The following is a 26,777-nucleotide window of genomic DNA, read 5'->3' on the forward strand; positions in this document are numbered from 1 at the left end:
GAAATGCTAAACAAAAAGGTGTTCACTTTCCTGTAGAAGGAAAAGGCCTTGAGCCTTTATAACTAGAGATCAGTAGCCCCAGCCCTCAAAAAACCTAACAGAGACCCACCTAGGCTAATGTATAACAATACTGAAGTTGTACTTTGGAGGATTGTATAAATGGAATATTCTGTTAGTGTATGTAAACACGCCACAGCAAAGATAAAGCTGATTTTATGATGGATATTCTTCTGTTAGGTGTGGGGGAAAACTACCGTGCTTAGGAGTCAGCAGGACTCTTAAGCGCGTGAAACCTCTTCTGAAAGTCATTGGTACGTCTAAGTTTGTGGGAGAAATTAATTAAACTTAGCAATTTCTGGCTTACAGGACCTTTACTGGTCATGTGAGAAGAGTATTTTTTTAAAACTTCTTCCAGAGAGTAATTAAGGAAACTACTTGGAGTTCCTATGTATGAGAGAGCAGATAAAACAGTGTGAAACTTCCCGGTGACATTCAGATTTATGTGTATAAATCTGTGAATAAATATATTAAAAAAAAAAAATAGCTTTTTATTTCAGTACGTATAATATGGATTTCAGTATGTATAATAAGAAACGCTAGTGTTGTCATTTATGGTAAATAATTTTGGTGCTCTTAAATAACTTAGCGTTTTGTAGACCTACATATACTGTTACTTTGGTTTGCTTATGGAGCAAAAACGGCTTCCTCAAGCATAAGACATCTGCAGGATATCTCAAAGTTTGTCCTGAAGAAAGGGGCAGATGTGGTCAGTATTCTGATGCTGTCTAAATGAAGACAACGAAAACTTTATTACTCTGTATAAGGCCATATGTGATTAAATGTGAGCTGTTACTTTGACGTGCTTTAATTTACTAAACACATGACCTTTTTTTCCCTTTTTTTTCTTACAATGTTCAGATCTTGGAATTTCTGGTACCACTTCAAAAAAGTAAGTTCAACTTTGTTTTAAAAAAAAAAAAAGAAAGTTTTTGACTCTGCTGTATAGTCATACATCTATTTCAGTGTTTATTAAGAATCAGTGAATTGGTCATGTGCCCCCTGTCCCCCCAGAAAAAATCAGTTCAGAAAAATTTTGGAAAAAGTATTCTATTCTATACAGATTCACTGAATAATTAAGGTTAAATGTTCCTGACAGATTTTAAACTTGCTGGCTTTAATCTGAGTCTTAAAAATATTTTTTTTTGGTAAATTACTGTCTTCATATTGGATAGCTGATTTCCAAACAACTTAAAATGAATAAATAGTCCAGGTAATAAACTGTATAGCTCTCCTCAGTAATCTAGGCTAATATGTAATAGTTTTGTTATCTTTTTACAGACGCTGGATGTGCTTATCGTGTAGGCATTGGAATACTTGTAAAATAGAAAAGAAGTTCATTCCATGCAGAAAAGCTTCTTTTTGCAAGAAGAAACGTTTACAGCATTGCATTTATTTTTTAATTTACCTTAATCTGATTGCTTACTTCTGTGCTGAGTTTTACTCTGTATGCAAGACCAGTTTATGATATGTGTACTTCAAAATGTGTTGTGCCTCTGTGGAGATGATAGGAGGGCTATGTATAAACACATCATGACGTTTATCCCCAAAACTTAGCTTCCTTCAGTCTACTTCATTTAAATGGTGCATCATATTCTGGATAGAGCAGCCTCTAACAAAACCTGGTTTTGCAACAGACCTTTTGTTCTGTGAATGATTTGTTTCTCTTGTATCTATCAACTTTTTTCAGAACTGAATGCTTTCCTCCTTCAGCTGTCTGAGCAAGAGTTCCAGCAATGAAATGACCTTTCAAAGACTTCTAGCAGGCAGCTCTACTGCCTGGCCCCAGTAGAATAGGCAGTAGCAGGCCCTCTTCCTACTTTGCAAGGGTATATGCAATAATATGTTACCTTCAGTCAATACTAAGTAAAACTTCTCTTTAATTCTCACCACAAAGGCCATAACCGTGTAACTGACTTCAGTATAGAGCGTAGTGGTGTCTACCACTAACAACCCTTGAAACCGAGTGGCTCTAAAAGCATATCTTTCTGTTAATAACGTAAACTGCGTACATCATAAACTAATGTAGCTGCAAGCTTAACATTAATACGTACTGCAATTGGTTTTCATTTTCACTGTATGTAAATAATAGCTCTGTCTGTCTCCCTCTCTGTTAGGGGAGACCTTCAGTGGAACGCTGGAGAGAAAAAGTTAACAGGAGGAGCCAACTGGCAGCCAAAAGTAGCACCTGCAACATGGTCAACTGGTGGTGTCCCAAGTGGTCCATTGGTACGTGGTAATCTGTCAATACCACTAGTATTGAAACATCAATATTTTATGAGACTATGCAAGTATACGTGTAGGCACTGGTCCTGCCTACTTCAGCTAAACAGTTTGCTTCTTGTACAAATGATGTGATTGTTTCAAGTCACACTTTTGAGACCATATTTACAGCTGGCATAAATAAATCCTTGAGTTCAGGTCAATGAAAATAGACTACTGTGTGTATCAAGATGCTGCTCTACATCATGATTCTATGTACACTTAATATCCATGGAAATTTCCAAGTGTGTGCTTAGCCATTATGGGTCTTGCCAGCACCAGGCCCAGGTAGATTGCCAAAAGACAGTGATATTGATCCAAAGCTGAAGTACTGGAAGGAGAGAAAATAAATAGTTTTTTCTCAAGCTTTCCTGAATGAAGTAGTTCGAAAGACTACGCAGTATTGAGACTGATTGGGTGATTGATATTACATTAGAAGTGAGTAGTTGTTTAGCAGAGTAAAGCGTGTGTTGGAAGAGTTAAGGTTGCCCTGTAAGATGGATCCAGAAGGCACTAACTTTGAGAGGAGGGGGTTAAATTGAGCTAAAAATCTATATTTGGCACAACAGCAACTTGGTCATGAGTAAACTGGAAGAGTAATCTGAAGAGGGATGATACCTCACTTCATCAAAGTCGCACAGGGCATAAAACAGCCTCTGTTTGAAAAAAGTTGGGTTGGGGAGGAAGGGACTGTCAAGAGGGAGCATGGCCAGTTCAGTTCCCTGCTGCCACAGCCACACATTAATGTGACTCTAAGCATGTTCCAGCTTGTTCCTTAACCTTATGGAAGATAAAAGAATTCCCTGAACTTGGTAATTCATTGAATGTTTTAGTTGTAACGTCCACTTTTTTTCTTAATAGAAAGGCTGGGCAATACTGTACAGTGTAAGTGAATTTTTTTTTTATCTCTCATTGTACTTACTTACTAAACACAAAGATACTAACAGCACCTCACCTGCACTACAGTTATTACTGCTGGCTTAAAACTGGCTAGACGCTACCTAACATGGCTGCTCTCGGACTGTCTGTCCAGCAGACAATTCTCAGGCAATGTTGAATATAGTAGTAGTGATTTACCGTTTCTGTGCTGTAAGCATGAAAATAATGGCTTCAGACTGTCTTTGCTTTACTTGAGTGTGAACTGTCTGATGACTGGTACTACTTGAAATTTTGAAATTCTGTAACATCAGCCTGATCTTGTAGTGGCTTTACTATCTGATAAGTAGCCTTTCACGAAAGCTGTGTGGTTTTGATAGTATTTCATGAAACATGGATGATATATATATTTCTTCAAAATCATGCACGCACTTAGGTATTTTTTGAAAGCAAAGAAAAACAGATCTGCAGAAAAAATACTTGTGGAGACCAAAATTAACCTTTCTTTCACATCACTGTTGAACCACTTAAGTTTTGGTCACTTCTTCCCTTCCTTGTGATCTTTTGCGTTCTGGATTAAAATGGCAGAATTTCCTAAAATCCTGTTCCCTCAAGTGACCCTAGTGCTTTGAGACAAAAGCAGATACATAGAATCATAAAATGGTTAGAGCTGGAAGGGACCTTAAAGATCATCTAGTTCCAACCCCCTGCCCTGGGCAGGGACACCTCCCACTAGACCAGGCTGCTCAAAGCCCCATCCAGCCTGGCCTTGAACATCTCCAGGGATGGGGCATTGACAGCGTCTCTGGGCAACCTGTTGCCAGTGTCTCACCACCCTCACAGGAAAGAATTTCTTCCTAATATCTAATCTAAATCCATCCTCCTTCACTTCAAAACTGTTACCCCTCCTCCTCTTGCTACCTTCCCTGATAAAGAGTCCCTCCCCATCTCTCCTGTAGGCCCCCTTTAGGTACTGAAAGGCCACTATAAGGTCTCCCTGGAGCTTTCTCTTCTCCAGACTGAACAGCCCCAATTCTCTCAGCCTGTCCCCATAGCAGAGGTGCTCCAGCCCTCTAATCATCTTTGTGGCCCTCCTCTGGACCCTCTCCAACAGGTCCATGTCCTTCTTATGTTGGGGACCCCAGAGCTGGATGCAGTACTCCAGGTGGGGTCTTATCAGAGTGGAGTAGAGGCTGAGAATCACCTCCCTCGACCTGCTGGCCACAGTTCTTTTGGTGCAGCCCAGGATGTAGTTGGCTTTCTGAGCTGCAAGCGCACATTGCCGGCTCGTGTTGAGCTTCTCATCAACCAACACCCCCAAGTCCTCCTCAGGACTGCTCTCAATCCATTCTCTGCCCAGCCTGTATTTGTGCTTGGGATTGCCCCAACTCGGGTACAGTACCTTACACTTGGCCTTGTTGAACTTCATGAGGCTTCACAGGCCCACCTTTCCAGCCTGTCAAGGTCCCTCTGGATGGCATCCCTTCCCTCCAGGGTGTTGACTGCTCCACACAGCTTGGTGTCATTGGCAAATTTGCTGAGGGTGCACTCAATCCCACCATCCATGTTGCCAACAAAGGTGTCACTGGTCCCAGTACCAACCGCTGAGGAACACCAGTTGTCACTGGTTGCCATCTCCATTCAGTTTTTGTGGCCATTTTCTTGGCCTCTGCCTGACTGGATTTGGAGCTACAGTGTGTTCCTGTGGCTGCAGTTGGAACGCTGCATCTGATGCCATTAATCTGTGTCTCTTATTCCTTGCTTTCCATACCTGAGCATCCAGATGTTGATTTTAGTTTGGGGACAGCTGTGCTGCTAGTGCAGTACAGCTTTTAATTGAAATGTTCCCCTGGAAACTTTCAGACTGGAAAAGAGGTTCATAATTATTATCTGGAAACTGTAGGGTGTTTTTACTGATTAATGAATCTTGAACAGGTTATCTTGACTTGACTCTAGTTTCTTAAGAAACTGGCATATTTTAGTTTGGAGGCAAGGATCAACCAAGGGTGCTAAATGCAACATTCACGGAAGTGGACTGTGCAGTAATTCCCATGTATCTCCAGAGACGTGCTCTCCTTTGAACTGAAAGTGTGCTAGCCGCTCTCCCAGTGCGGAGGGACGTAACTGACTCAAGGTAGGTGGTAGGGATGTGGAGGCTCAGGCATGAACTTACGGCTTCCGTAATAGCGTGAGAAATTATGCCAGTATACTTAGGCCATACAATAGCAGTAATGAGATTCCTGAAAATCCTACTACCACTTTAAAATCCCTTCCTTGGTTGCTTCCTGCCGCTCTTCAGAGTTGTTAGTAGTTTGGATTCTGTGTACTTCTGTGAAAAGGAGAGACTTGGATGCTTTCAAGGCCGTGTGCATGGGAAGTTATAAACCAGGGAACCAAAAGGGATGACGTCTAGGTTCTGCTGGGTAAGTGGGGTGGCCTTGTTCAAAGATGCTGTTGTGCTTTATATCCAGTCAGACAACTAAACTGACAGTTCTCTCTTCCTGAACCCTGGTGAAAGATCCCTTTTTTTCTTACGTGTTATTCAAATGAAAATCATAACAAGTTAAGCATATGTATGAAAAGCATAACAAGATAAACTAAACTCTGCTTATTAAAGTCTGTAATGGTTGTGATTGTGACTTAAGTGTGTGAACTTATTATTTAGGTTAAAGGGATCTCACTGCATAAAAATACAATTTTTTTTTTTTAATTGGAAGCTAATTATAACGGTAATTTCCCTTAGTGTTACAATCTGCTTAAGCTTTTACTAAAACACAGTGCTACAACAAGTGCAATAGCACGTTGGCTATCAGTTGTGCATTTGGGATGCTTTCTTACAATGTGTAGAAGGAGGAAGAAAGTACATATTTTCTTGGGCCACTTTTGAGTTGTGTTCAGTAAATGGACTCCATTCCTGAAGAGAATGGAGTGTGTCACCCTAGCTTGCTTATGACAGAGCAAGCTGAACGTTGGCGTAGGGACTCATTCATCACTCTCATTCTTTGAAGCATTGTGGTTTTGAGGTTAGGTATTATCTGCTACATAACAGTCCTGCTTTCCAGAAAAGCTTGGAGATACTGGAGATTCCGTGCAGTTTACGGATAGTTGGTGTTGCAGGAAGTCTTGCATTTTATTTTATTTTGTTTCATTTTTTAGACGGGAGCTGTGCCTCCAGCAAGTGCTGTTCCTGCCGCTGGAGGTACTCCACCTGTCCCACAGCCGGGAGCAGCATTTGGGATGGTGAGTCTTGTTACACCGCTCTCCTTTCTTCACCCAGAACCCTGCTCTCACTGTGTTAATTTACAGCCCCCGGCAGGTGCAGGTGTACCCATGATGCCCCAGCAGCCAGTTATGTACGGGCAGCCTATGATGAGGCCACCATTCGGAGCTGCCACTGGCCCTGGTGTACAGGTTAGTGTTACTGCTAGATGAGCATTTAACTGCTCTTCATTTCTCTAGAAAGTATCTTGTGTGTATGCGTTATCTCATTTCAGTCCTGGCTGCAGGTCTGTACATGAGATTTCTTATAGTATCAGCTGCCTGACTTGCAACAGAACACATGAACTACCTTGATTATTTTTTCTTTAACTCCCTCGCATGAGACCAGTGGAACAGGTTTGAAAAGTCTCCTACATCTAATGAGGTCCAAGACCCAGTTTGGGGGGATATTTGAGTAAAACTCAAAATAGAGTTGGTGGGCGTTCCTATTCTGCTCAGAGCTTGTCAACACTTACTTGAGCTGCACTCAGCATCTTCCCTCCCTGCCCACCAAGAGCTTCCTCAGAAAACTGACCTTCTGCTGATGAACAAGCTTGAGGTCTCCAGTCCTTGGATGGCAGCTGTTCCTCGGTATATGCAGATTTTATCTAAGCTGGTGGCTTGCTGGGTTTCTTTCAGTGATAAACAGCTGCATTCAAGTATGAATTACCATAGTGCATGTGATGTTGGAGTGCTCAAGATGCACGCTTTTCACAGCAGTGTGCAAATGTAAACACTGAAGTTTTTCTTCTAGCTTACTTTACGGTGGAGGAATGCAAATGAATAATCTTAATCTTCAGTCACTATATTCTTTTCTAAGTGGGAGATCCACTTACAATGAAGAGGTGATACTGCTTCATTCTTCATGTTTTTAAATTATATTTACCTATTCTGACTTTGTGACAATCACATATTTAGGCATAAAGTTGACAAAAGTTTGACCACCTAAAACCAAAGCAAACCTATTCTTAATTCTATAGTAATTAAAAATAACCAGGAAACATTGGGTCACAAGCTACTGGTTGCCAGGGACATGAGTCCTTTCTTTAGTATAATGAAAAAAAACTAATGGAGTAATTAATGATGAAGTAGGTTGAGAGAATGGAGGCATGCCATCCTTCCTGTTGAACCAGGTGGTATCAGCTGCTCCTCATAGTTTCCTAAGGATTCTTTTTAACTTAAAGCTAAGAAGTCTGGAAGTGCAGCACTTTGCCTGCTCTGATGCAAAGCTTTTAGCTCGTAACTGCTCTGTGATGCAACATAAGCCGTAATACCTGTTCCAGGCTATTTTTTTCGAAGTAGAGTTTGGTTTGTAATAACTTTCAAAAGGAAAGGTCCCTTCCAGAGGAGAGGCAGAGAATGACTTTCCTGTAGTATTTTGCTGCTTTGTAAGTCAGAAGTCCATCTTGTCTTTCAAGTAAAGTGGGAGATGGAAGTTGATGCTGCAGGTCTATAACCTGACTTGTGACACTTGTAACCAAGCCACCTCCCTTTTTTGCAAATATTAAGCAATCAGCCTCTAGGGAACCATGTTCCTGTTGAAGTTTGTCTGGGTTTTCTTTGCAGAAATGGTAAGAACTTGAAGCAGCTCTAAATGAGAAGGTAGGTTGTAGGTATTAGAGCTCTGCATTTCATATATAGCTACTTGGTCTTGCTTTTCCTCCCACCTTAAACTGGCTCTGCACTTACATTATAAAGAATAATATTATGGAAGACACAAATAATTCTTTCTCAGAGAAGGGTAGTCATCAAGGTGCCAGGGCTACATATAAAATGCCTCTAGTGCCCAGAGTAAGTTTGGGGAGGAGTAAGGACAGACTGGGAGAATCATTTGGCTCCCTAGTGGTAAGAGTTGCATGGAACTCGAAAAATGGACGTTTTCTGTGGAGTAACTGATGACTTTTATTCCTACCAGAGGAGGAACTGAGTATAATACAGGCCACTTAGTATAGTCCACTACAGTACGCTTTTTGGACTCTTATTTACATTGCCAGGGTAGAACGACTTGTACGTATTTGCCAGTCTCTGGGATTTTCAGATATACTCTGCAGCGTGCACTCTGCTTATTCTGCACCTTGGTGATTAACATCTAACGGTTGCTTAACTTCTGTCCGGGTTGATGATCCTAACACCATTCTGTCTTGCAGGGAGAGAGTGGTTTGAAGCTATGCTAACTAGAATACGCGGTGTCTGTAGCCTTACCCATTAAACCAGCCAAACATGGTTAACCCTGTAGTAAGGGTGGAGTCTAAACAGTGCTTGAGCAAAATGGCAACACGCTGAACTTCCCGAAAAATGAGAACTTTGTATGCTTGCAGTGTGCTTGTGTGAGAACCAGCTATATCTACCTAATGTTTGTATATCCTTCTCTGCTTTGTGGTTGTTTTTTTTTCTGCCTTCCTGGACGGCGTCTTTTAGCTTTCTCCAAGCCCAACTCCTGCTACTCAGAGTCCCAAGAAACCTCCAACAAAGGACCCATTAGCGGATCTTAACATCAAGGATTTCTTGTAAACGATAAGGTATTCTGTGACTGCCTGCCTAAGCATGGTACGCTGTGGTACGTGTCTGGCACACAGATGTTGATGAGGCCAGTAGGTTGAGTATGACTGATAAAATTGTAGCTGCATAAATAGGTAGAAACATGTGCTGATAATGTGTTGGTTTAAATGGAAAACCAAATATTCTCTCCGCTCTTTTAATTTTAGCCTGAAAGCTTGACTTCCAGCTAGTTTTTTTGCCAAAAGTGACTGCCAGGAGAAGTTATCTTTAACTTCCATTTTGCCTTGTTTCCATTCAGTACAAGGTTTTGTCGTTTGTTTTTTTTTTTCCTGAATTTAATACTGAAGCAAATAGAATCATAACAGGGTATAAATACTGGGGGCAAAATGGTGCTGAAGAGGCTTGTTCCAGTCTTGCGGGTGTGGAAGCAGATTTGGTATCATAGGTGTGTAGGGATCAAAAGAGGAAAAACTTACGTATCCTGATCATCAAGGGGAGATCGTTTGCATCTCTCAGCTGCCGCCAGCTGATGTTGTCCCCCACCATACAATTTTTCAAGGCACTGCTTTTCTGAATGCTAAGGCATGAGATCCTGAGCAGTGCTGTGTAGAGCAACAGTGAGGAAGAACAGAGGAGTAAATATAAAGAAAAAATGGAGGAGAAGCAGAAAAAAAAACAGTACTGCAGAATGGAAGGAAAAAAAAAGGCAAAAGCATTACTATGAGGGTTTTGGAGAAGGATATGAAGAGGGCCAGGCAGAAACATCAGATTGAATTGACCACTTCAGCCAATTAAAAAATAATAATGCAGAAGTAAAGTAGACATTTAATAATTAAGACTAGAATTATTTGCCAGGTGAGGAGAGGACAATCATTACATATCTTTAAAGTCTTCTTAAGTCCCCTTTTTTTTTTTTTCTTCCTCTAACTTAATTCTAAGACTTGTTCTAAGCCCCCTCTGCACTAGAGTTAGCAGCAGCAATGGGTGGGATCAGGCTGTTCTTAGCAGGCACCACCCAGTCCCACTTCTCCATTCTCCAAATTCCAGCCCCAGGGAGGTGTACCTTGCCTTGGTGGAGATGGCCAGGAGTGGAGATCCACCTTCATTGCTGGGAGTGGCTGCTTTCAACTTGGGTTTATAGTAGACAGATTCATAACTGTCTGTGGGAAGACTGCTGCCTCATTAAAAACCGGTGTGAAGGTGTGAAGCGATGAGCAGATCTCGTGCTCTTTCTAGAACGTGCTTTGTCTAACTCATTGTTACAGTTTTCATCTAATACTTTTTTGTATTCACAGCTGCAGTTTTTCTGACTGTGATAAAAACGTGAGTTTGGAGTCTACAAGTGGATGCTCAGAGTTTCAAAGTGAGCCACCAGTACCAAACCCAGCGCTTACTCAGACTTTCTCTTCCTCCTGAAACGTGTAGCACAGCTGTGAAAGTGAACATTAGGAATGTGTACTACCTTAGCTGTTATCCCTACTCTCTCGGAATTTGTGTACTTGGGTTATTTGTGTTTTACAATTTAACAATGGATGTATGTTTCTGATGCCTTCTAGTGCTTTTCTGAACCTATCCCACGGGGGCAGATTATGCAGCTGTTGTTTGGTGAGCCATTTGGAGCGATGTCTGTGGTTTTTGAAGGTCTCAATGTATATAACTTTTTGAGGACACCTAAAATTTCCCTAGGACTCAATTTCTCCTTTATCTGTTATGAAACATAGTGTGATAATACCAGATAGTAAGGAAAATACTTATGAAATTGTGTGGAATACATTTTTTTTTTTCCCAGTCACAGGAATCTCAATTGTCGTGAAAAAATGTTTTATTTTTGTGGCACTGTATATGTTAAGATAATTTAAAGTAATATAAAGGTAAACGTCCATAACAAATACTTTTTCGATGATTTACCAAGAATGAAAAAATCATATCTGAAAGAAGACCATATTTATTGCCATTTTTATTTGAAAATCTATTTTAATTATTTAAGTTTTTGCATTTAAAATTGGCATATTTGTCAGTTCTCGCTAAATGCACTGAAAATAAGTAAAGGGTCAGTTTCTCTCCATGTAGTTGGAAAAATCAACTGTAGTTGTGCTGGCATTAAGGGATTTCAAATACGAGAGCACTCTTTGGTATATCTGTAGTCAAAACATTACGAGTGATGTTACTCATCTCTGTTCAGTTCTTACGTACATCTCTTAATTTAGTGCTTACCTGTGTATGCCTTAGGCTAGTGTTTTCTCCATTGCCCCGAATGCGCTGTGAGTAGCTTTTGTACTATTGGTGATTAGATTTAATTCTGATCCAGAGATCCATGCCCTTTACTGTACATACTGTGTTTCTTTAATTTTTATTTGTTCTCATACTGTTTCTGCTGATGGCTTGGCGTAAGATCTTGACTCTTCAATGAGGTCACTGTTGATCAGTGTTACAAGTGGCTTGGCAGTTCTCTGTAAAAGCATATCGGGTTGGAAAGATATTCACCTAAAGTCTTTCAAATGAACTATTTAATCAGTGTATGGTACCATTAAAAGTGGTTGTATCTGAATTTGCTGTGGGGATAACATAATGGGAAAGTTCTATAAAAAGCTAATTTCAAAAAGGTTCTTCTTTGTATTTCAGTTTAAAAAAAAAAATAAAAAAAAAAAAAAAAAACAAAAAAAAACCCAACAAAACAAAAAAAACCCCCAGTGCATGTGTGCCCTCTGAGATGCAATAAACACCTTGATCAAAGTAAATATCTTGTCATTAGTTTCATGATCACTGAGATCTGGAGCACAGTAATATACTCTGAGAGGGGAAAAAATGTGTATAGGTCCTGACGTTGATTGCTGAGTCTGGTAATGACTTTTGCTGATCTTTAAGGGGTACAGGAGAGGGCTGCACAAAGCCAGGCTGAGCATAAAGCCAAAAGTAAAGTGGGGAGAGGGAGAGGAGAATTCTCTGGTTTGACCTGTAACACCTCAGGAGGCTTCACTAAAGCTCTTCATCTCTTTAAACTAGAATAATATTGGAACTGTGAAAGTTTATAATGCTGGTCCTGATTTCTTTCCTATGAGGCATCATTCAACAGCCTATTGAGAGCTAGCACAGCTGCAATGCTACAGGAATCGCTTGTGCTATCGTTGGCCTTATGGCAGGATGAAAGGAGACGAAAAAACGTTTCATACGGTTTAGTACATTAATGTCTTTCTAGTAACTAACTAGAGACCTCCTTGATTTAGTAACAAAATGAAGTGATGAAGCAGTACTGAATGCCAAAGGCTGCTTCAAAGCAATTTATAAACCACACAACACTGAAACAACTTGATCACGCTCTGGTAGGGTTTGAATCTTGAATTGGATTTCAAAGACATTTCCAAGTTGTGCAAGCAGTAGGGGAGTGCCATTGCTTAAGAGGCTTTTTTGGTTATTTGTTTGGTTTGTTTTTTTCCTTGCTACTACATTGGTGTCCTATTCTGTCGAGTTTGGCCTTGGAAAGGTTGATTTTTATACTTCAGCCTTAGGATGAGTACCCTCTTGAGTCAGGGTGTTCCGTGTTAGAAATCGGTAAGCTTGGCAAATTGCTGTGTTTTCTCACTAATTGAGCACAAAGACCTGAACGAGGTCAGTAACTGCCCCCCCCAGAAAGCTTCACCATGGTTTTGCCTGTCCTTTCTATGTGCCGTGTGTTGCCAAATGCGAGGAGCACTCAGCTTCTTACCACCATGTTGTGCATGTCTTCTCAAAGTAGGGACAGCATTTTCAGAGGACAGCGATGACCAAATGTAACTATATTCAGAGCAGTTCGTTAGTGTCTCATTCAATTTAAGATGATGAATTACTACTACTCACTGAATTGCCAATGAATGTTTGCAATGTTGCATGTTTCAAGGGGCCAAACCTCAGCGTGAGGGTTTTTGCTTTGCCAGGTACGTGCCCCTGCCATGCAGTAATTGTCTTTTCTGCATCACTTTCATCCATGTCCACAACCCTTGGTCCTTGGTTAGCCTTCTGCGGATCTCATAGCCAAGAGGGCTGTGCAAGCCTGCCCTGTGTCTGGCATTTGATATCTTGTGAGGAAATGGAAGCCTGGACAGAAAGCAAACTTGGCTGAAGAGTACGAAGCTTGTGCGCTGTGGGAAGTAAAGCCAGTGTATTTCCCAGTATGCTGAGCAAGGCTAAACAACAGTGACTCTTCTTCTACCCATGACAAAGGAGTTATACAATCTGGCTTGCAAGGAAAACAAGTGGTTGTCTCCTGGCCGGTAGACAAGAACATGTTCTTGTTATCACCTGAATTTCATCATCCAGCCATGAACGCATCTGTGTCCTGCTATGACTAACCACTTCTCAGTACAAGCCATGGAGAAGAGTGGGTGGGGAGGAGGGCTCCTATCCGTGGGAGGAAGAAACTGTCTCCTTCCCCTGTATTTTTCATGAGGGGAGGACAGGTTTCAGACAGCTGATGTGTCCCTTACCCAAGCTCTTGCTGTTCTGTGTGCTGGCTTCTTTAGAAGCTGGCACCTCTGGCTACATGAGACTTTTTTAGCTTCCCCCCCTAAGCCTTGGGTGCCTTAAGGAGTGGTAAATACCTGGACAACATGAACTCAGCTTACTCTAGAGGTTAGAACAAAAAACCCCAACTTGTTCCTCAGAACTGAATCATCTTTTTGAATGTTTGGGGTTAAGTGTCTCCTACTCCTCTTCCGCATTCACTTGTCGTTAATTTTAATTGGCTTTATTTGGGATTTTTTTAAGCTGGGTTTTATAATGTGTGCCTTTCAAAATGTACTGTATCTTGAGATGAGGGCTTCTGGATTGATACTGGTTTTTTCCCCCAGGTAAAAGCCTGGATGGTGAGAACTACATTGTTGTCTTCTGAGATCCTAGGGATCACCTTAGCATTTCAGACTGTTTGCAAAATCAGGCTGCTACCCCAGCTTCCATTCTTAAGAATTAGTAAGTCGACTGCAAAGGCTAGAGACTTGCCTTAAAAACCAAGCAGGAAAGCTTAGAGCAAAAACTTTAACTGTGGGTGGGGGGAGTAGGAGGGGAAGATTTGCTTTATAAATGCATTTGAGACTTTGGTAATACGAGGTGCTGCTTACTGGTGGGTGACAGCATCTAGTTCATTAAATGTCCAGTAGCCACAGCTGACGTTGTTTTGTCTTTTTGGCGTGAATCTGCGCTCCAGCCCCTCCTTCCCCTTCTCTTGCCCCAGAATAAGAGCTGCCTGCTCAGGCAACTTAGTCTGCATGGAAGGAAAAAAAAAAAAAGTCCCAATAACTCTTAATGCCTAGAAAAGCCAGCTGGAAGTTCCTGTGGTAGAAGTAGTGGCAGTGACATAAAGATACACTGAGTTAGTGGTCCAGCTCTTCTAGAACATGAAATATATCAGAAATTTTATTAAAAGAAAACTCTTTTTCCATGTATTGCTAGTGCTGTGAGCAGTGTGGGAAGTGGCAGCCGCTGAGTGGTAATGAGGGGACAAAATAATAATTTCAGAGATGGGATTACAGAAGGAGAGAGGCTATATATATTTTAAAGCAGCCAGCACTGCCATTTTTTTTCTGTTCCGGATCTTGGCTCCTAAAGCCTCACCACCGCTTCCCTTTCGCTTAATTAAACTCTGCAAATGGTGTGGGTAGCAAAAGCCTGATGCTTGTTCTTTTGCCCAAGACATCTCTGAATGCAATGATAGGTGTAAGACTAGTTGCCTTTGGGAGTTAGCAAAAGTGGTAGAGCTGAAGCAGAAAATGAAGCAAGCGAAGAAACGTGTGTGTGTGTGTTTGTGATATCCACTGCAAGGGCTACAGTGAGCAAACCTCCTCTCTGGCAGTGCAGGGGAACCTGTGAAGGGTCTGATGAACGTCTGCCCTGCAACAGCACTGTAAAGCATCTACGTCCAAATGTCCATGGTTGAACGTGTTGAAGTTTCACCTGCATTTTTGAAGATGGCAGAGATTTGTCAGTTTACCTCAGTATTGTAAATACCTGAAGTAGCCATCTTTTTTGAAGGTCTTGCCAAAGCACTAACCTGCTCTGTTGGAAGCAGAGATTTCATACCACTAAGTGCAACAGCAGGTACCTTGAAAGCACATGCTACATGAAGCTACTGTAAAGATGCAAAGAGCCAAGGTGCCATGATCTCAGACAAGAGGGAAAGCTGTATCAATCTTTCAGAGTTAAACTGGTAGTGAGGGACAGGTTAGTTGTAATCGATGATGACTATGCAGAGGCTGGTGGGATCTCTGTCACACCCCGTCCCTCTTAAGAACATCAAGTTGCTCCTTTCCATAGTCCTCACCCATACTTGAGGCCACCTGTGTGGGAGTGGGAGTCGTAGTGCACTAAGGAGAGGAAAGAGAAGCAGGCCAGGATGGAGGCACTAGGGAAGGGCCTAGGGGATAGAGGGTGTGTTCTTTGGGCTGCAGGTTGTGTGTAACTGAGGGAAGGGATGGGTGATGGAGCAGGGGGGTACGGAGTGAGCCCAGGGACTGGCAGCTCCCTGCCCTCAGCCTTTTAAGATGCTGCAGGCCTGCAGCTGGGGTATTAAACGTCAGCAAACCGATTTTGTGCACAAGAGCCTGGTACAGGTGCAAGCAGACACCACGCTTTAAAAGAAGCAGTATTTCATCCTCTGAGTGTGTCTGTGTATAAATAAAGGGGATTTTTTTTTTAAATGCTACTCAACTGCAAGAGTAGGACAACTTAAATTCTGAAGTTAATTGTAAGACTATGCTTTATGTATCTATGATGTGTCTATAACTATACCCTGTCAATCTGGGTTAGTCAGGAAGGTTTTTGGGGATTCTTCCTTACTGGAATCTTAGAATCATAGAACGGTTTGGGTTGGAAGGGACCTTAAAGATCATCTAGTTCCAACCCCTCTGCTATCAGCAGGGACACCTCCCACTAATATAATCCCGCATGGGCTCCAGCCAACTGAAAGAACAGTTTCAAAACCTTGAAATGTGGTTATTTTGAAAAATCAAGGAGGAGAATAGGTCACTCTCTTTTGAAACATGGAAAAACCAAGTTTAGCAGATTAGCAAAGGAAGAAACGGGGAAAAATTAGTAATGTTGAGACCATCATACTGTATAAATAAGATTGTCTTGCTATACAAATTCTGGCTTGGGTATTAGAGCGTCTTTGAATCTACTGTTCTCTTCTGAACCTTTGCACAAGACGTCTTCTGTTGTTCACAGGGTTCCAGCCCCTTTGAGGTTTTGGTCTCTCCACTGTTGCAGAAGAACCAAATTTTAGGAGCTATTTCTGCTGGCATGCCTTTGGGATAGAGCACACCATTCCCTTTTTGCTTGGAAGAAGAGGTTTCCAGCGGTGTATCGAAATCACCACTTCCCAGCTCATCTCCACCCCATCATGGCAGTACCTAGCACCTGCCCAGCATCGCTGCTGCTCAGCCCTGCACGTCAAGGGACGTGAGCTGTCCTGATTTTAAATGTACCTTTAAATATACAAATAACTATACATTATTAAATATATATCTAAATTTGCAGGCAGCTAATGACTTTACCTTGCTGCCTGGGTCCTTTGCCACCAGCATCACAGTCCGCTTTCTGATTCTTCCCGCGAAACTCTGCAGCAGCGTGACCCAAACACTTTCCCAGAGCTTGACACATTACTCACCCTTCAGAAATGGTATTGATGGAAATCCAGATGCTTACTGTATTATGCTTTCTTAAAGATCTGGTTGTGCAGAATTTGCTTATAGAGGCCTTGGCTCCAAGGCAAGTCATGCTGGAAATTTGCTTCTCTCACAAAATATTTGACTGCCTGTAGGATGGCTAAAATGTTTTATTCTCTAAGGCACGGTCTGGGCCCAGACAGGGAGAGAGGCAAGGCAGCATTCAATACACCGTAGCCAATTTTTAATTGACACAAAAGCTCAATTAACTCCAATTGCATACACATCACCCAGCAGTGCATCTGGTTTTATGCGTGGGCTGGTTTTAAGCATCCTCCTAATCTTATGTGAAATTAAATTAGGCTAGTTATTTGGTTAATAATTAATTGATTTATTTTTTTCTCTCTAAAACTTCCCTTTCTATTTTAAAATCCAAGATAGGCAGATGAAGTTACCTTCTTACTACCATAGTCCTCATACAGACTAGAGAGAGAGTTGGTTCCCGTTTATTAACAGAGACCATACAAAAGATGATAGTGTTCTTTTTCAAAGTAACATAAATTACATAGTGACAGTAAGCAGATTTTCTATTCAAATGCTCAGCTATTGTTTATGAATGTGTAGTGCGTGTGTGTGTGTGTGTATAAGTCTGTAATGCACCACGCACTTTTTACTCTTGAGATACTACTAAGTAAACCTATTTCTCCAGCGCAGCTCCATAACCGTGTTACTGGAGGACAGCTAATACTTGTTTCCATGTTTGCGTAAGCCTTCCTGCTTTCTTCAGAATCTGATATCTTCAGTTATCTAGAAAAAGCACACCTTGTGGTTCCCAAGTGAAGTATTTACCTTCTGAAGATTTTAAAACATAGCCTGACTGATTATGTTCTTCATGGTTAGTAAGATGTAACATTAGGTTTTGGTATATACATCTTGCACATATGTAATCAGTACAGTTAAATTTAATTTAGAAAAGTGTTACACTGTTCCATCCACCCAAAAAATATTTTGTATCCAGGATTGATTTCCCCAGGATTTCAGGATCCTGGCAAACAATTATTGTAATAAAGTAGTTTATGTAGCTGTAAAAACATTTTGCTTCTTTAGGCATTTGGCTTCATGACTGATCATCAAGATCAACTCTAATCCTACTCTGTCATTTAGCCTGGCTTGTGGATTTCTCACACAACTTTTTTTTTTTTTTTTTTTTTTGCCAACAGATGTTCAGGGCTGCATTTAGGTTGTTTGTGCTCTTAACAGCTTTTAGAAATACCTCAAAGAATTTGCTAACGTATCACTTACAACCTCCATCTCTCTTTAGATGAGGAGCATATACTGAGAAATGGGCAAATCATCTCTATTTCATTCAAATGCAAATTTTACAGGAACAGAGAACTGCGAAAGAATTGCAAGCCCTGGGAGCTGCAGTGACACATATGCCAGGCTGTATCCCACAGGCACTTTCTGTCATTAGCAAGGAAAATCCCCCATCTCAAACCTGCAATGTTGTCTTTGCTGTACTTTTATCCCTTTGGGACTAAGGTAGGAATAGCCTTCACTTTCATTTTAAGTACGCTGTACACCAAGGTAGTATTGCAAGTGGTTGGTTGGTCTGGAGATCTTAAAATGAAGTAGCTGCCCTCATGTATGAACTGTTTGCAGTCCAGTTCAGCACAGTTTGCATGAAGAGCCTGTTGTGGATGTGCTTCTCCCATTTAACAACCTTTAAAATAGCTGGCAGGCTTACAGAATATTATTTTTCTAGTTGTACAGTTCTACTTGCCAAATGGCTTTCCCATTTGAGACTGAACTTACGGTGGCTGGAAACTTTAACTGATAAATCTAGTATTTTGATAAATCTGTCAGAGATGGAGGAGAGAGGCAACTAAAATGAAATCATTTTCCCCTAGCCAAACTGAAAAGCTAAACTGATTCAATCTACACTGTACTGGAACAGACTCCTGTGTGAAATATAATATTTTTCTCTTGGCCAAAGCATTTTATGGCCAATATCAAAGTTGTATATAACTATGCACGCTGTTTCACTTAAAAGTTGGCATTCTGCTACGGATAAATAAGACCAATGCAACTTGCTGCACTCCACTGCAAAGGCAATGCCTTCAGAGCATGTGAAGTTTCCACTTTAAGGCTGCTGGGCAGAGATGACAGAAAATTGCATAGAAATGACAGAAAAGAGAGAGCCATCTACTCTATTCCCCTGCTCTAAATCCAAAATTGTATAATTCCCAACAGATTTTTCTAAAAGACCTCCATCACACCACTGCGGCACGTCACCACCTTCACCCTGAGAAAGCTGCTGTTACTGTATTACCCGATTCCTCCTTGCTGCACATTGAACTGTTATTTCTTCTGTGGGGATAATTCCTTTTTTCTTTGCAGTGGCAAAGATGATATTTGGACAGTTACCACAGTCGTTCTTCTCTCTTATGCCCTCTGTCTTCAGCCTTTCCTTGCCCGTAAAGTTTTCTAGATATCTGATCGGTCTTGCTGTTCTCCGCGCTCTCTTCAACTGTTCCGCGCCTCCTGTGAAGTGCAGCATCCAAAACGGGACACAGCAGCGGAGTGAAGGCACACCTGTGCTGTGTGGAACAGAAATACCATGTCCCAGGGCTGGTGAGCCAGGTTCCAGGCTATAGATCCAAGGGTGGCGTCAGCACTTTCCCCACCAGGATTGCGTTGTTGGGCCATGGTCAGCCTACGCTCCTCTGTGCTCTTAAAGCCTTTCCTGAAGAGCTGTGGTTTAAGCAATTGCCCTTCAGCATACATTTGTGCAGAGTGTGTGGCCATTTGGGGAGCGGAAAAAGAGAAAAACAGGAATAAAAATTAAAAAAGGAAATAATTTTTAAAAGGAAGAAATTTGACAGTTTAAAGAATTTCAGTATTGAGCATTACTGTTTGACTCTGTGACATTAATAAGCCTCAGCACATTGCTAAATCTTTTCAGCAAGGGAAGAAATTTGGGGAGGAGGAGGGAGGCTGTGGGCTAAATGTCTCTTTTCACCCTGCTTTTCAGTGGGTTGGATCTCTGTGTGCATGGGGAGTTGTCCCGGGAGAATTCAGCATCCTGCAGAGATGTCAGGGCAGAGCCGCTCTGCGGGAGATGGGCCTGTCCATCCTCCTTCAGCCCTTTGAATGCAGGATCCTCCAACTCAGTTTCTCCCCCATGTGGCTTGCTCAGGCATCTGGCAGGAGAGACAGAAACAAGAAGCAGCTGCAGGTCTCTGGAGGGCGATGGGGGAGGTGAGGGAGGAGACTACAGTGTGTGAGCACAAGATCGGGGTCTTGGATGCTATGACAGCATCATCAGCTGCTTTCGGATACTGTTTGAGTATCACATTTACAATCACACTACTGTCTATGTACTGTACATAGCTATATATACATATAATGTATTCACTGATGTACCATATATTTGTGTACATACAAAGACACATGATACCTTGATACCTAATTTTCAGCGGCGTCTCTGAAAGCTGCCACTGCACGCTCTTTGTAACAAAGCTGCTGCTACAGGTTGGAAAATGTGAAATACCTTGTTTGGTAACCCTAGCTGTTTTTTGCCAGAGTAGTGCTGGTATGTGGGCAGTTTCTCTGGGTTGCAAGCTTCAGGTTGCCCCTGATACAAAAGCACCTGGAGCAGCGCATTTGGTGGGAGATGCCCCGCTGCGCAGGCAGGGGTCAGCAGCAGGGTCCTCGCTTGCAAGGTGATGAATGTGTCCATCTGGAGGAATCTCCCAATGAACATAATGATGCAAGTAGCTGGAAATAGCAGAAGGGAGAGTTTTAGGTCCCCCTCCAATAAGGATGGTGGTAGCATTAACAGAGCCGGAGCACGGGTTTCTTTTCCTTGCTAGCTGTGCCACATTCGCATGCTGTGAATGTGAGGGACAATAGGGAGAGGCAGGATAGAGCTACCAGCTGCCATCTGGCCATGACACAGGTCTGAACTGTTCTGCTCTCACGGAAAGGTTTGTGGCTTTTAATGGTCATGTTATCTGGATGTTGTTTAGATATCCGCCAAAAGACTCATCAGTATAAGGCTGATCATCATCACTACTGGGAGATACTGCCTTTAGATTGTCCCAGGCACGTAGCGCTACCTGCTGAACCTCTACTTCTGTAATTGGTGGAGCTGCCTAAAAAGGGCTCTTCTGAGAGGAAAATGAACTTGGCATCCCACTAAAATAAAAACAAAACAAAACGACCCCCTCCAAAAAAAAACCCTAATTGCTTGAAAATTTTCTTTCCAGGCACTTGGTCAATAGGTAGTAGAAAAAAATCATATGAAGTCTTGTTTTTAAGAATGGCTGTGAATTTTGCAGTTATTTTACCAATTATCTGCTTCATAGGTAACCTTGTTTCCCACCGGTCTTGTGTCTCTGAGCTGTATCTTTATCATGTTTCTACCAGGATATATTTGGTTCCACAGTTACGTTGCCAGACAAGCCTAAAAATTTACGAAACATTTGCTTTCAAATAAGGAGGAGGGAGCTGGCATCTAGATCTAGAAATGTGACTTTTTATATGCCTAAAAATACTTGCCTTGAAGTTTAGCCTTTGCCAAATAAAAAATAAATAAATAAATAAAAAAGCAGCTGCGCTGTGGCCTGGAAAAGTAGGTGGCTGCACCCCTCTGCCCCAGGACCGTGTAATTTTGGCGCTGTGCGCGGGCTCTGACTGATGTGGCAAGAGATGAGCACACGAGGGCCAGCACGGGCTCGGCAAACAGGCTGCGCTTTCAGCCCTGGCTCCACTTTGCACATTAAGAACAGGGCTGGTACAGGGATATAACAAAGCATGGAGTTTCCTAAGTTCTTTCCAATATTTACAGTGTTTTAAATTTATGCTGTTTAATGGTACTGAGGAGGGAAAAAAGCAGGTGCTCTTCGCTCTACGTACTGGAATATGAAGGCTTTACCTTTCCCGTACAGTTGTGATTTTTCTCTTTCACAAATGGTACGCAAAGAAATGATGCAGCTAAGACCTATCTACAACATCTATAGCTTTTCTTTTCCAGGCTTAGCCCTTGGATTAGCCCTAGAAGCCTGTGCTGCTGCAACGAGACATTGCCTTGGCTGCAGGCTTAAATAACTAGTGTGATAAACCTCACCCTCGGCCAGCTACCGAGAAGGTCCCTGCCGAATTTCTCCAGGTGCTGAGCAGATGCGGCTCCCACAAAGGCACATCTCCTTGCTGGGAATCGTTCCCTTTTTGTTTGAGACTCTTATTCCGGTGGATCTTGCGAGACTATGGGAGCCGTTTACAGCCCAGTTAGTATAATTTGATTAATAGCATCAGATGATTGTTATTCTTGCAGTCAGTTAAATCGGTGAAATTAAATAAAGCTTCCCCTGGAGAGTAGCATGTGTTGAGGAGATTAGACCCCGTGGTTGCTGCTGGTGTCCAGAGCCTGTGACCTCTCCCTCAGTCCGCATCCGAGGCAGGAGGAGCTGCCAGGGCAGCCCGGAGCTGTTTTGCAAGGGGCGTCACAAGATCGCTCCTTCAGCTGGCAGCCTGCGTTTACGTTGACTCAGAGCTTGTGAAAGCATTTCCCAAGGCTGGCTCCACATTCGACGCGTTCTTTTGGAGCTATGAACGCTGGTTTGCTTGCGGTGATCTGCCTTTAGTTCTCTGTTTGCAGCTGTTACCTTAGTAGCACTTTGAAGTGGTTTCTCTTGGACAGAAAGCCAAGTTCGTCACTATATAGTATATCGGGCGTTCATTATTTAATTTAATTTTAATTGTTCGGTGTTTAGTTGTAACTGTTTGGTGTTTTAAGTAGAAAATGAGGTGAAACCCCAAAATGAGCACAATTTAAAAAAATTTAAAAGTAGAATTAGCAACAGAGAGAACCCAAGACAGGCAAGGAAGCACGAGATGAAGTTGCAAACAGCACATAAAAAATAGCTGAAGTACAAAGAGAGAGACTAGTCCCACTCTAAAGGGCAGGACGCCGGGCAAGTAGGGCACAGTGTGACTGTGAAGATGCTCCGGTCAACTGAGGCGCTGAAGGAGTGGCTGGAGCAAGGGAAGCCAAGGGAGCCCTACAGGGAGACCCCCCCCCATAGCGCAGCTCCTGGCTGGGGCCCTGTCTGGCACTGTCCCACTCAGCCGAGGAGCTTCCTTGCCTGGAGGGATTTTGGGATGGGATCGGAAGGGATGGGATGGGAGGGTGCATTGTGTGTAGTGGGAGAGACACAGCATGAGATTCACAGAACAAGGGACATGTGAGCCTGTCCATCAGTGATGGCCCTGGGCCCATCCCGGCTGCATTTCCTCCAAGGTCTCTGCAGCAGAGCAGGGGATGGGTTCCCCGTCGCCTTCATCTCTCGGCTGTGTGCATGCCTGATGTAAAGCTGTTTGAAGACTAAGGAAAGCAGTCTGCGGCAGCGCCCAGAAGTGAACAGGGAATCGATGGAGTTTGTTGCTTTTAGGACTGAGGCACCTGTTTCCCAGCTGTCATGGTGGGGAGCAGCAACATCAAGTCCATACATTACTGCAGCAGGGAGAGCCAGGACAGTTGCCATAAGATAAAAGTCGAAGGCATGAAAAACAATCTCTAGGGATAAGATCAAGGTGAAAAAATAACATCGGCAAGTTCAGAAATGGCCTGTATTTAAACTTTCCCTTATAGAATCATAGAATGGTTTGGGTTGGAAGGGACCTTAAAGATCATCTAGTTCCAACCCCCTGCCATGGGCAGGGACACCTCCCACTAGACCAGGCTGCTCAAAGCCCCATCCAGCCTGGCCTTGAACACCTCCAGGGATGGGGCATCCACAGCTTCCCTGGGCAACCTGTTCCAGTGCCTCACCACCCTCACAGTAAACAATTTCTTCCTAATATCTAATCTGAATCTCCCCTCTTTCAGTTTAAAAGCATCACTCCTCGTCCTATCACTACACTCCCTGATAAAAGAGTCCCTCCCCATCCTTCCTGTAGGCCCCACTTAGGTACTAGAAGGCTGCTGTAAGGTCTCCTCGGAGCCTTCTCTTCTCCAGGCTGAACAACCCCAACTCTCTCAGCCTGTCCCCATAGGAGAGGTGCTCCAGCCCTCTGAGCATCTTCGTGGCCCTCTGCTGGAAAAAGAAAATCTAGAAAAGGTGCTTCATTAGCCTGATGGCAAATGAGTAGACATAGACATAGGGTAGGGGCAAAGTTGATGCCGTTAATGTGAAGGATGCAAAGATGAAGGCTGAATTGAGAAGAAATACACAAATACTGTATTGCATTTCTTTTATGCTTGTAGCTGGAGACAGCTAATGCAATCTCTGCAGAGCCTTCAAGCTGAAGAGGAGTGTAAAGCTGCCCCTCCGTGTGTGTGTGTGTATGTGTAGTGTACCATGGATTTGTGCATCAAAATAACCGAGCAAAAACTGCTTTCAAAGTCATAACCCCATAAAGACAATTCTCTACCAGTTTAAAGGTATTAAAATAGAATTAGTGGCAGCTATTATTTTTTTTTAAAGATTGTGGAAACTGTTTTCATAGTATGGACAGAAGACTAACCTCACATTGGTTATTGCACAGATGCCTGATTTTATTTAGTCCTAACCAGTAAGGAAAGAATCAATGAGCAACAAGTGAAGGACTCAAGCACGTCAGCTGTATAAGCAGCATTACTTGAACACAGACCACTGTTGTAACAGGTTAATTTACAAGCAATAAAGTATCATATCTAAATTGGACTCTGTCAAATCTACATTCTCTTTTGAGTATTGCGTTCCTTTTTACTTCTTTCTAACATAAATGAACCCGTTTACAGATCATAAATGCCTAGTGTATAATGCTCTGTAACAAGTAAATACATATAATATGCCTTGGATCAAATTTCCCTCTAAGGTTCACCATTGATAATGAGAGAAGAACGTGATGCAGTGCTTGTTTGGTTACTGGAGCTTACTGTTCCAGCCCACCGTTATTAAAAATGACTTCATACATCCTCCATGGATACATACAGCAAAACGTAGGAAAACGTAAAATGTCGTTGGCCACATGCCTGGAAGCCTCTGCTCACGTCCACCATTTAAGAAGACCAGGTCTGAGCCCAAACTCACAATGAGCAGCCAGCGTTTGGTAGCACAATAAATCCCCGCCCCTGCGGGGAGACGGTGGGATAGACAGCCAGCAACTGGTTGTTCTTTCGCCCTGTAACTCACCGCAGCTCTGGAACACGTCTGCGTCCTGCACAGGTGAGCGTGGCAGGTGAACCCATGTGCCACACATTTCTATAAAGTCTACATTGCCTTTATGCATGCATATTTTTCAAAATGTCCTTGTTTTACTTAAATAAAAACATGGTGTTTATCTCAGAGATTACTTTTTAAATGCATTTTTCCCTTTGTATTACTAGTAAATCCTCTTCAGGGTAACTTTAGCGTTCTCTTTTTTGTGTTTGTGTTGGGGAGGGGAAGCCCCTGCTGGCAATCCAGGGCGTGTTGTATCCCCACCATTGAGCGGGTTGTTTCGCTCCCGTACAAAAGCCAACAATATTTAGCTGATGATCATTAAGGAGAAGACAAAGGAGTGTAAAAACTAGGGTTGCCTTTCACTGTAGGAAAAATAGAAATCCTGTTTTCTTCCATTCAGTAAGGCACTGTGCTTTTTTTTTTTGCTGTTGATCACGGTCTTCACCTTTGCCTTCTCTCGTCCTCTCCTCCCTCTGGGGTCTGATCCGCTTCAAAATGCCCGCAGAGAGGAATGGCCAGAAAGGGTCCTTTGCCGTGTGCTGTCTCCTGGCTGCTTTCATCTTTGATCAAGCAAAGCTGAAGCCAGCATTTAATCCATAAAGTTGGAAATTAAACTGGAGGGGAGGGGTGGGAGAATGCTGCAACTGCAGCCAAAGGGCAGCTGAGTAATTTGTCTGAAAAACAGCCCAACTTGGTTTCATCCAATGTTTTCAAACTCTTTCACATGGAAAAGAAGTAGAGCCATAGCAACTGCAAGAACTATGGTGTGTACATAATTGCCAAGAGGCACAATCTTTGCAAAATATTTGTGAAGCTTTTCTAGTACATCTCATCCTTTTTCTTAGCAAAAAAGCCTGAAGGGCAAGCCATTATCAAGGCCTAGAGACATATTCCAAGTAGGAGGAATGAAGGATTTGTCAGGAATATCTGCATAATAACCGGCATAAGGTGCCACTTTGGTGGATTTGAGTTGCTGTTATTTGGTGAAAGCCTTTTGAGCATTTCTTAAAGGTAACAGGAACTGGAAGTGGGACACGAAAATACCTGCACAAGGAACTGGGCTGTATCAGAACATTTTAGGACTGAATAAATGTTTACATAGGATGCCGGTTCAGGCCCCCCACGGCCCATGGGAATGTGAGAGCAACAGCACGTCTCCCATTGGAGCAACCGTGTCCCTGCCAGTGGCTTGGCAGTGGCCTGCAGAGGTCACTCCTGGGTCTCCGTTTGTGTTCCCTGGATAGAGGCTGAGAAAGGTTTCCCGGGCACCAAGACATTCTCCCAGAACATGGCAAAAAGTAAGGAAAAATCCTGTTACCCACCCCAAATGGACTTTGGTCCAGGTGACAAAGCTGTCGATCCTATTTACTCCCCTGTGGCCCTTCCTCCTCCCCTGTGTGAGCTGGCAGGGAAACCCTTTCCAGACCCCTGTTAAATATTTCCTGTACTAGACACACTGTTAATCACTGCTGTAATCATTTCTAAACTTTCCATTAAATACTTCCAGCAGCTCTCATCCTTGCCAAAAATCTCTCTTTTTACTGTCAGTGATCAAATCAGCACCAGTTGCAAGGGCACAGAGTTAAGATAATGCTGAGAACCAAGATTATAATGTTTTACGAACTTCTAATTTGGCCTGGTTCAACAGCTCTCTGGGGTAGAAAATACAACAATAGCTAATAGCAGAATCACAACTTATTACTTATTTCAGAACTAATAAGTCATGGCATAGCCTGTGAGTCATTTCCTTGACGAACCCCGAACGAACTTTTTTTTTTTTCTCATCAAATCTGCTCATGGAGTAATTATCTTGAAGACAGGAGTAGACAGGAAGGGTTTTTTTCCCAGAACAAATTTAAAGAGACATTAATATCTTGTAAGACCACGTCCCAGATGATTCACTGATAACCTGTTACAAGCGTTTACAGAATGGAGTTTGCGTAACACCACCATGGCTAACAAACTACATCATGACAGAGGAAAA

General features: G+C 42.5%; 1 protein-coding gene across 19 annotated transcripts in view; it reads left to right on the forward strand.

Annotated features, from left to right (window-relative positions):
- SNAP91 (synaptosome associated protein 91) overlaps positions 1–11,616 on the forward strand; it is a 73,181-nt gene extending 61,565 nt beyond the window's left edge. For 11 of the 19 annotated variants that reach the window (XM_054196030.1, XM_054196029.1, XM_054196027.1 and 8 more), the window contains 7 exons: positions 919–949; positions 2,175–2,286; positions 3,181–3,204; positions 6,352–6,435; positions 6,502–6,606; positions 8,872–8,972; positions 10,248–11,616. In XM_054196030.1, coding sequence (XP_054052005.1) covers positions 919–949; positions 2,175–2,286; positions 3,181–3,204; positions 6,352–6,435; positions 6,502–6,606; positions 8,872–8,964 — 449 coding nt within the window. In that variant the 3' untranslated portion in view covers positions 8,965–8,972; positions 10,248–11,616. The other 8 variants (XM_054196032.1, XM_054196036.1, XM_054196039.1 and 5 more) reach the window with 5 other exon arrangements.
- Positions 11,617–26,777: the final 15,161 nt, after the last annotated feature.

The sequence above is a fragment of the Rissa tridactyla genome, chromosome 3 (assembly GCF_028500815.1).
Source record: "Rissa tridactyla isolate bRisTri1 chromosome 3, bRisTri1.patW.cur.20221130, whole genome shotgun sequence".
Taxonomy (NCBI): Eukaryota; Metazoa; Chordata; class Aves; order Charadriiformes; family Laridae; genus Rissa; species Rissa tridactyla.